The sequence below is a fragment of the Vitis riparia genome, chromosome 12, assembly GCF_004353265.1.
Source record: "Vitis riparia cultivar Riparia Gloire de Montpellier isolate 1030 chromosome 12, EGFV_Vit.rip_1.0, whole genome shotgun sequence".
NCBI classification, from domain to species: domain Eukaryota; kingdom Viridiplantae; phylum Streptophyta; class Magnoliopsida; order Vitales; family Vitaceae; genus Vitis; species Vitis riparia.
Window position 1 is genome coordinate 4,315,395 of NC_048442.1, and position 11,134 is coordinate 4,326,528.

The 11,134-nt window shown below is 34.7% G+C and overlaps 1 protein-coding gene and 2 long non-coding RNA genes across 3 annotated transcripts; all 3 read left to right on the forward strand.

Moving 5' to 3' along the window:
- The first annotated feature begins 4,547 nt into the window (after positions 1 to 4,547).
- Positions 4,548 to 6,791, forward strand: LOC117926872 (putative disease resistance RPP13-like protein 1). Its single transcript, XM_034846169.1, has 2 exons — positions 4,548 to 6,229; positions 6,620 to 6,791. Exons 1-2 carry the CDS (start codon positions 4,548 to 4,550, stop codon positions 6,789 to 6,791), a joined length of 1,854 nt encoding a protein of 617 aa, XP_034702060.1.
- Positions 6,792 to 8,524: 1,733 nt separating this feature from the next.
- Positions 8,525 to 10,114, forward strand: LOC117927384. Its single transcript, XR_004653323.1, has 3 exons — positions 8,525 to 8,621; positions 8,734 to 9,003; positions 9,938 to 10,114. It is a non-coding gene; the product is annotated as an uncharacterized LOC117927384 (long non-coding RNA).
- A 157-nt stretch (positions 10,115 to 10,271) lies between these two features.
- LOC117927070 lies at positions 10,272 to 10,858 on the forward strand. The gene is made up of 3 exons (XR_004653282.1): positions 10,272 to 10,507; positions 10,585 to 10,693; positions 10,772 to 10,858. It is a non-coding gene; the product is annotated as an uncharacterized LOC117927070 (long non-coding RNA).
- The last annotated feature ends 276 nt before the right edge of the window (positions 10,859 to 11,134 follow it).

Sequence of the window (11,134 nt, forward strand, 5' to 3'; positions counted from 1 at the left end):
CCTATCACCTAAGGGTCTCCAAAAAGCCCGGCCGGCCCATGGCCCGGGCCCGAGCCATTTCAGATGGGCCGGGCCATGGGCCCCAATTTAGGCCCGGCCCGGCCCGTAGGCCCGCCACTTAAAAATATATATATATAAAAAAAATGTTCAAGAAATAGAAAAGGCTACATTAATAAAAATATTCATTACTAACTATTTTATTCATTGAATGTATACATTACATTTGAAAATGTGGGAAAAGTTTACATCACTAAAAATAAATACATCCAACTAGGTTGTCACCTACTTATTTGTCAATCATTTGTACTTTTCAACCACAAAAATAAAAATAAAAATATGACATACATTTAGTAAAATATTTTAATCATTATCTCTTGGCGGTGATGGCGAACTATTGCAAATCCATGAAGATCTTGATGATTTTAGTTTTTCCATATCGACAAGCATATTTTCTTCTTGAATAGAATCAAATACTTCAAAAAGATCTCTTAAAAGATCTGTAATATGCCAATCATAATCATTTAATACATCAATATCTGCTTCATAATCATTGCTAATTAATTGTATTTCATATAGTTCTACTATTTTTCTATATTTTATAATAGTTTGTAAAATTTTATAAGTGGAATTCCATCTAGTGGGCATATCCAAATTTATATTTCTTTTTTTCATATTTAACATTTTGCAACAATCAAAAAATAATTCATGTTTTGCTTGAGAACTATTAAGACCCGCAGCAATGCCTCTAATTTTTTATAATGTATCATTAACGTGTTTTAATCCATCTTTTACAATTAAATTTAAAATATGTGCACAACAACGCACATGAAATATTTTACATTGATCTTCTTTTATTTGGCAATATCGTTTTAATCTAGATACTACTGCATCATTATTAGAAGCATTATCTAATGTTATTGTAAATATTTTATCACGAATGCCAAAATTTATAATTTCATCATTTATTAAAGATGCTATATTTTTACCATTATGTGGAGCATTTATTATTTTAAATGAAATAATTCTTTTATTTAATTTCCATTCATTATCAATATAATGAGCAGTTATACATAAAAAAGCACTGTGAGTTAAAGATGTCCAAATATCAGATGTTAAACAAATTTTTCTTCAAAATTTGCAAAAAAAAATTTTAAATTTTCTTTTTGTGTTTCAAATTTTTTTATAAGAATTCTTTTAACTGTATTTTCAGAGCAACCTTGAAACTGAGGATTAACAGCTTGTTGCATTGTTCCCGTATAATCATGAGTTTCCATGAAATTGAAAGGTTGTTCTGCTCTTATTATATAACCAATCATTTCTTCATGACAATAAGATTCATCATAAGAAAATGTTTTTAAATTTTCACTTTCATCTTTACCTAATTGCATATAATTTCTAATATCTACATTATTTTTAGTTTTACAATTTTCATGATGCATTTTTAAATGACTTGTACCTGCATTTGAGCCACCATTAAGAAGTTTGTTACAAATTTTACATTTTGCTTTTATTTCTTTTTTATTATTTTCTAAATTTATTTCTATTCTATCAAAAAAATTCCATATATTTGAAGTAAATTTTTTGCTATCACATGCATTAGATGAAGAACAAGAACCACTTACCATAATTATAATTATTGATAAAATATTATGCTAAAAATAATAAATGTAAAATTAAAATGTAACAAATAAATAAAAGAAAAGGTGAAGTATGTTACTAAATTGGAGAACCAAAGCAGAAATTCCTTCAAATTTGAACTTTTTGAACCACCAATGCTTGTTTTTCACCACCAATAATATTAATAATTTGAGACAAAATGCAATAATTAGAAATATTGTGGAATGGGAGAGAGCTTAAGAGTTGAAAGAATAGAAAAAATTGAGGGTATTTAATATTTATAGGGATTTAAATATTAGGATTTATTTATTTATTTTTTAAATGTCAAGACCGTTCAACGGTCATATATTTGATATTTATGAATTATGAGTGACATGTTCAACGGTCATGTGACCGTTGAACAGCCAACTCACTTTTATTTTTTTCAAAAATCATACAACATTTCTAATATATATATAACTAATGCAAAATAGTTACACAAAAGAGGGTCAGCTCAGTTGGTGGCTAGCTCTCCTTGAATGCTTATGGATCCATAAGGGAAGGGGATTTCCTCTTCCCTTCAAAACTCAAAAGTATTTTAATTTTTACCCAAAGCCCGCCCAGCCCGCCCAGCTCGCCCAACTTGAGGGCCCACGAGCTGGGCCACGGGCCTTAGATTTACCAAGGGCCCGGCCTGGCGGGCCCGTTGACCAGTCAACGGGCTCAGTGGCCCACCCTGGGCTAGGCCATGGGCCTTACTCCTCCGGGCCGGCCAGTCCAGCCCAGCCCGTTGGAGACCCTTGCTATCACCACCACTTGCCTTTCATATTTGCCTTTATTTTCATATTTCTATGGTAGGTGAATCTGAAGTCCATATGGGTTGATGTGAATTCCCAAGTCAACAACCAAGTCTAAGAAAGAATTTCAATCAATGAAAATGGTGCTGAATGACCAAATAAAAAGAAATTATTTTTTTGAAAAGGCCTTGACCCATATATATTGTATGCAAGGTTATGGTCTTTTTATGATTTCAAATAGTATTAAAAATACCATTTTTTTTTTTTCATTTTGTCCAAAGCATCCACAACAACATAGGCTTGTTTGGTAATGGTTCTTGAAAATAGCTTTTTATTTGCCTTTATTTTCATTCATATCTGGTGGGTGGGTCTGAAGTCCATATGGCTTAATGTGAACTACCAAGTCAACAACCAAGTCTACCAAAGAATTTCAACCAATGAAAATGGTGATGAATGACCAAATTCCTAATTAAACCTTGAATCCCAAGTTAGATATCCAAATAAAAAGAAATTAATTTTTTTTGAAGGCCTTGACCCATATATTGTATGCAAGGTTATGGTCTTTTCATGATTTCAAATGGTATTGAAAAATACCATTTTTCTTTTTCATTTTGTCCAAAGCATCCACAGTAGCATAGGCTTGCCTAGTAATGATTTTTGAATTTTTATTTTTTTTCTATAGAACATTTTTTATACAAAATAATTTTTTGAGCATGTATTCTAAAAATAACTTTTTTATAATAAATTTGAGATGTTTTTAGTTATTTTTTTGTGCATGCTTGAGTTGTGAGTGATAATTAAAAAAATGTAAAATATTTTAAAAACTTTTGAATTATACATAAATGCACGGTACTTTTATAAAAACTAAATTAATAAAGCCTTTTTATATATATATATATATATTTGAGTTTTCAAATAGAATTTTATTCCTCAAAATAACTAAGAATTGTTTTTCAAAATTTGCCAAACAAATCCATAGTATCTATATATGAAAAAACTTTATGCATTAACGATTCTATTGAAAATTGATATAAGAATCATAATCCATCTAGAAATTGCATGTTGTTGCTTATTAATTAAGGTTTTAAAAATTGAACCAAATTGGATAATTCGACGTGTTGGAATATCGACCAATCATCCTACTATTGAGAAATTGAACAATCTTACCCAGTGGACCACTTGAACCATCGATCTTGTTAAACAACCAATTTCCCTAAAAATTAAACTTATACAATTTGGGTTTAATATTCATATTAAAATGAATATATTGGATATTCATGTATATATTCACACTAAAGTATTAACAAGATTTATACAATATAAAATGAAAAAAATAAATATCAAAATCTTATTCTATTTTTTATATATAATACATTCTTTCAATAATTAAATATAATATTTTTAGTAACTAGTAAAATAAAAATATTAATAAATTTATTTTTATTCTTATCACGATTTAATATAATAATATTAAACATAAAATGATAAAATATTTCAATTATTTTAAATATTTACAAATAATTTTAATTTTTGTGAGTTATTTTTAATTGATGTATAAATTATACATTTATAATATCATTCTTTAATCATGATCCCCCAAGATTTAACCCTTGATCCAAATCAAAACTTGATAATTTGATTTGGTTTGATGATCAATCTGATGAGAAAAATATTTATATTATCCCTAAAAAATTGTTAGTTTCACCTTACTTGTATATTAAGCACACAATAAAAGTAAATTTTCATATATATTTTTTTATATAAATCTCATTTAATTCTCAAAATACCTTGATTTACAACCAAAACTTTTCATTTAATCAATAATGAAATCCAGAAAAAGTCAGAAGATGGCTTTCATGAAGCTTCAATTAAGTCTACGTTTTTATCACAATGGAAGGAAAATCATGTACGAAGGATGAAAATCTTCAATAAAATTTTCATTTTCTATATATTGACCAATGAAATTTGTTGTCGGCAAAGAAAGCTGGCATATGGGGGGGTCTACCATGAAAACTTTGGAATCCAAAGTTCCTTTACCGTCAACAAGTTGGATTTTCTCTACAATTTTTTTCTGGTTTGGAGGTTTCATTTTGGGTCTGCTTGCTTTCTTCTTCCCTCGATTCATCTTTCACCTCCTTTGCAAGAGAAACAGAAATGGCAGGGGCTTTAGTTGGAGGTGCGTTTCTCTCAGCTTCTCTCCAAGTTCTATTTGACAGGTTGGCTTCTCGCGAGGTTGTGAGCTTCATCCGGGGGCAGAAGCTCAGCGATGCGCTCCTGAAGAAGTTGGAAAGGAAGTTACTGGTCGTCGATGCAGTGCTCAACGATGCTGAGGTCAAACAGTTTACAAATCCATATGTGAAGAAGTGGCTGGTCTTGCTGAAAGAGGCCGTGTATGATGCGGAGGACATTTTGGATGAGATCGCCACAGAGGCTTTGCGACACAAGGTGGAAGCTGCGGAGTCCCAAACCAGCACAAGTCAGGTGGGTAACATCATGGACATGTCAACCTGGGTTCTTGCTCCATTTTATGGTCAGGGCATAGAGTCTAGGGAGGAGGAGATCATTGATAGACTAGAAGATATGGCACGAGACAGAGACGTCCTTGGGTTGAAAGAAGGTGATGGCGAGAAACTGTCACAAAGGTGGCCTTCTACTTCTTTGGTAGATGAATCTCTTGTCTATGGCAGGGATCAAATTAAGGAGGAGATGGTTCAACTGTTGCTGTCCGATAATGCAAGGAGTACTGATGCGATGGGTGTGATCTCCATAGTCGGCATGGGTGGCACGGGCAAAACCACACTTGCCCAGCTGCTCTACAATGACCAAAGGGTGAAGGAACACTTCGAAATCAAGGCATGGGTTTGTGTTTCCGAAGAATTTGATCCGATCAGAGTTACGAAAACAATTCTCGAGGCGGTCAATTCATCCACGTTCAGTACCACTGATCTAAATCTACTTCAGGTTCAACTGAAGGAGAGAATTAATATGAAGAATTTTTTACTTGTCCTGGATGATGTTTGGAACGAAGACTCTTGTGACTGGGATACGCTACGAACTCCACTCATAGTCGGTGCAAAGGGAAGCAAGATTATTGTAACTACGCGAAGCACCAATGTTGCATCTGCCATGCGTGCAGTCCATACTCGTTATTTAGGTGGGTTATCCTCTGAAGATGGTTGGTCCCTGTTCAAAAAACTTGCATTTGAAAATGGAGACTCAAGTGGGCATCCACAACTAGAAGAAATCGGAGAAAAGATTGTCCACAAGTGCCAAGGTCTACCGCTGGCTATAAAAGCAATGGGGAGTCTCTTACACTCCAAGGTTGAAGCAAGAGAATGGGATGATGTATTAAACAGTGAATTATGGGATTTGCCCACAGATGTGGTTCTTCCTGCTCTGAGGTTGAGTTATTATTACCTTCCTTCACATCTAAAACGTTGTTTTTCTTATTGTTCAATCTTTCCCAAAGACTATGAATTCGAAAAGGAGAAGCTAGTTTTGTTATGGATGGCAGAAGGTTTGTTGGAACAATCAGAAAGCAAGAAAAGAATGGAAGAGGTAGGTAATTTGTACTTTCAAGAACTTCTATCAAAGTCATTTTTTCAAAATTCAATTAGCAATGACTCATGTTTTGTAATGCATGACCTCGTTAATGACATGACACAATTGGTATCGGGAGAATTTTCTACTTCTTTGGAGGATGGTAAGATATACAGAGTCTCGGAGAAAACTCGTCATTTATCATATTTGATTAATGAATATGATGTCTATGAGAGATTTGATCCACTTTCTCAAATGAAGTGTCTCCGAACATTTTTACCAAGAAGCAAATATCAGTACTTTCAATATAACTTTTTAAGTAATAGAGTTCTACACCATCTATTGCCAGAAATGAAATGTTTACGAGTGTTGTGTTTGAATGGTTATCTTATTACTAATTTGCCTCATTCGATTGAGAAGTTGAAACACTTGCGCTACTTGGATCTCTCTAGGACAAGGATTCAAATGTTGCCTGAATCAGTTTGTAATTTATATAATTTACAAACAATGATGTTATTGGGATGTCATTGTCTCGTTGAATTACCCTCAAGGATGGAAAAATTGATTAATTTGCGTTACCTTGATATTATTTGTACTGGGTTGAAAGAGATGCCAAGTGATACATGTATGCTAAAGAATTTACAATCACTTTCTACATTTATTGTGGGCCAAAATGGTGGGTTAAGATTGGGAGCATTGAGGGAGCTTTCGGGAAGTCTTGTCATTTCAAAGTTGGGGAATGTAGTATGTGATAGGGATGCATTAGAAGCTAATATGAAGGATAAAAAGTACCTTGATGAGTTGAAGTTTGAGTGGGATTATGAGAACACTGACCTTGGGTGGTGTTGTGCAAAATAGAAGGGATACACTCAACAGCTTACAGCCACATAGAAACCTCAAGAGACTCCATATTTATTCTTTTAGTGGTTTAAGCTTTCCAGATTGGGTAGGAGATCCTTCATTCTTCAATCTTGTTGACCTGGGGCTTCAGAATTGTAACAATTGCTCGTCATTGCCACCACTCGGGCAGCTACCCTCTCTAAAACATCTTTCTATCTTAGAAATGAAAGGAGTTAAAATGGTGGGTAGTGAATTTTATGGGAATGCTTTTTCCTCCAACATAATTAAGCCCTCCTTCCCGTCCCTACAAACTCTAAGATTCGAGAAGATGTACAACTGGGAGAAATGGTTATGCTGTGGATGCAGACGTGGAGAATTCCCTCGTCTTCAGAAGCTTTGTATAAATGAATGTCCCAAACTCACTGGGAAATTACCAAAACAGCTTCGTTCATTGAAGAAACTTCAAATCATTCGTTGTGAGTTGCTTGTGGGCTCCCTCCGAGCTCCTCAAATCCATGAATGGAAAATGTCGTATCATGGTAAATTTCGGTTGAAAAGGCCAGCTTGTGGGTTCACTAATCTCCAAACTTCAGAAATTGAAATTTCAGACATCTCTCAATGGGAGGAAATGCCACCACGAATACAGATGCTAACAATCAGAGAATGTGATTCGATAGAGTGGGTATTGGAGGAGGGAATGCTACAAAGAAGCACTTGTCTTCTCCAACATTTGCGCATCACAAGTTGTCGTTTCTCCAGACCCTTGCACAGTGTTGGTTTACCCACTACATTGAAGTCACTAGATATCTCGAAGTGTACCAAACTGGAGTTTGTCCTGCGTGCACTATTGAGATCCCACCATCCATTCCTTGTATTTTTGTTCATTAGTGGTTTTGGGAACTGTAATTCTTTCTCACTATCTTTCTCATTAAGCATCTTCCCACGGTTGAACAGACTCGACATCTCTGATTTTGAAGGGCTTGAATTCCTCTCCATCTCCGTTTCAGAGGGGGATCCCACGTCTCTTAATTATTTAACTATCGAAGACTGCCCTGATCTGATATATATTGAATTGCCCGCTCTCGAGTCTGCACGCTATGGGATCTCTAGATGTAGGAAGCTGAAGTTGCTGGTGCACACACACTCATCGTTGCAGAAATTGAGGTTAATAGATTGTCCAGAATTGTTGTTTCAGAGAGATGGTTTGCCCTCCAACCTACGTGAACTTGAAATTTCATCCTGCAACCAACTCACATCTCAGGTGGACTGGGGTTTGCAAAGACTGGCCTCTCTTACAAAATTCACAATCAGTGCTGGATGCCAAGACATGGAATCATTTCCCAACGAGTCCCTGCTACCCTCCACACTTACCTCTCTTTGTATACGTGGTCTTCTGAATCTCAAGTCTCTGGACAGCAAGGGGCTACAACAACTTACCTCTCTAACAACATTATCCATCTTCAACTGCCCTAAGTTCCAGTCCTTTGGAGAAGAGGGGCTTCAACATCTTACCTCTCTTAAAAATTTAGAGATGACCTACCTCCCTGTGCTCGAATCTTTGAGAGAAGTAGGTCTTCAATACCTCACCTCTCTCAAAGAATTGTCTATGTCCAATTGCTATCATCTCCAATGCTTGACAAAAGAGAGACTGCCAAACTCCCTCTCTTTTATGAAAATCAAGAGTTGTCCTTTGCTGGAGGATGGGTGCCAATTTGAGAAAGGCCAAGATTGGGAATATATAGGTCACATTCCACGCATAGTGATAGGTGGTGTGCTCTACTAAATTACTCATGAAGGTGGTGATTCCACACACATAATGACTTCAGTATGCTAAATACCGTCAGTCAGGTACTTGTTCTACACTTCCCAAAAATTGATGTGGCAATTTATTGAAGTAGCTAAATTTGTGCATCTGAATTTCTAATCATTTCTATTGTGGTAACATATTTATGTTTCTCAGGTTAACACAAGTCTCCTTATACACAAACTTGTAAGATTCCATTTCCTATGGTCTGACAGACATGGTGCCAAGTAGCCCTCCACGTATAAGAGACTTGTGTTCTTGATATATGACTATGATCTTTCCAATGAAACAATATTTGATGAGTCTCCCCCTGGAAAGACTGACAATAGGTACTTTCATTTTAACATTGACGATTGAAATATTTCAAAGACTCATTCAATTTACCTCTACAATGGGCAGACATGGACGAATTTCTGGTAGCTTATGGTAAGTTAAACATTTTAATTGCTTTATTTCCTTTTCATGACCTATTTTAGATTTGTATTTGTGGTACCATAAGGCCAGTGTAATTTCATGTTGTAAGTCAATGCCTAACAAAAATGTACCATTACCAAAGATTTAATTTGATGACTTTATTAACCTTGTTTGGCCTCTAAATTACATGAATATTAAGACAAAAGGTTTTGCAAGTTTATGTATTTGCTTTGGAATATTAATGATTTAGACACTCGTACATCTTCTAATACATTTGGTATTGCATATCTATGTCTCTGATCAAACGTGCTTGGAATTTTACCTGCATCAAAAATACGCTCTAGGTCTAACTATTGTATGTAAACAATTTAGAATTATATGGGATCTTATTCGGAGCCTTCTGCAAGTTATTTTTTCAAAGGAGTTGAATCAGAATCAAGATATTGTATCTTTTCTCCCTTCCATATCAAGTGAATCACCGTTTCTCCTCTTCCCATCTCATATTAAGTATCCAGGAAGAACATTAAAGATTTCTTATGAGAAACACATTTTTTTTATAATGAGAAATATATCAGGTAAATAGAAATAATTTATATGAATTTATTTTACATTTGTGACTTTGAAATAAAATTAGAATATGAGAATTTATGAAATTAGAAAAAGGGATCCCTCCAAAAGAGCCTATTATTCAATTTGTTTTGGTTACTATTTTAAGTCCAATTTGTGTTTATTTGGAATGACACCTGCTTCTACTTTACCTCTTCCTTCACCCTTGCATTGTCATGATACAGCATATTGAGGTCTTCTTGTAATTGCAGAAGAAAGTAGCCAAAGCATCCCTAGGTTCTGGTCATTGGGAACTGTTCTATTTCAATCATGTCTTATTACATATACTCATGAGCCTCTAATTCTGTTCCAGGGACTAATTTATTGATATTTACTACAGGCTTTCAATATGATTTTCTCACTAGATTGGCAATGATCTTTCTTCAATGACTCCCCATGGAAGACAACAGCCAAGTTACATGCCCTCAACTCTTTCATTGGTAATTTTCAACACCCAAGGTCAACTCCCCTTGGACGATCACAATAGTTCTACTCATGGACAATCATAAGAATCTTTATACACTTCTCAAGTCTATTCAAGAATTATACTTTTGTTAAAGTCAATTTTATGCTCTGTTTGTTTGGTACAAATCGGGAACAAAGATACCAAGAATGAACAATGATTTCTTCCCAGGTAGCTCATACCAAACAAAGTCACTTATATATTCTCAATGACTCAGTTACGTTACCTTTCGAATGGGCGAGGCTGATTTCTGATTTTCTCTTACATAAGCATACATGGGCACATTTATGGTTAGAGAAATTTTTTAATTGCTTTGGTCCATTTTCTGAGGGTACAACAGAGGAGACGCTCTTTGTAATCTGCAAATTACAAGTTGTTCTTACATCATTTTGTAGGTTGTATGAGGTTGAAATGTGTGATATCTTATACCTAACCAGAAAGTAACAGGTATGTTTTCTTTGGGCTTATACTTTTCGATAACTAAGGCATTTGTTGCTTTAATTTGTAATAAAATTATTTGAAAGGTTGTTGAGGATGGAAGGTGGAGTGAGGAAGATGCTGCTCTTTTAGTGCCTGAGAACTTAACTGGTATTGAACAGGGAGATGGCAAGTAGAAGATGGTGTTTGACTGAGGTTGCTTCTATCTTTCTGGTACTGAATTGGTTAAGTTAGGTCATGTTTGACTGAGGTTGCTCTGTTTTGGTTTTGCAGTCAGCATTTTACCAGAGATGGTGTTTACTGTGCTTCTGCTTGCATGAAGGGAGAGATCACCAATTAGCCACATTTGAAAGGAAAGGATACAGGAATATAGCATCTTTGTTATGATTTTGCTGCATTTATTTCTTTCCTAATTTTGATTTCATTTTGTTCTTGTTTTGGTTTTTCTTATGTCTTCGGTATACATGGTGTTGCTGTTGGGATGATCACTTAGATCACTGTCATGTACCCCATTCAAAAACATGATCCATCTTGGCTCTCATTGTTTGTATCAGCAGAGTCAGATGTTTATTTGATAAGAAAGACAAATACTGTAACTTGATTCATTCTCATTTAATTTCCTAATTTTGAATAGAA

Bases quoted from the DNA above. Each gene is read 5' to 3' on its own strand.
- LOC117926872 (XM_034846169.1), top strand. From the start codon at position 4,548: ATGGCAGGGGCTTTAGTTGGAGGTGCGTTTCTCTCAGCTTCTCTCCAA. The intron at 6,230-6,619 runs GTACTTTCAATA...TGGTGGGTTAAG, and splicing joins TTACCAAGAAGCAAATATCA to ATTGGGAGCATTGAGGGAGC.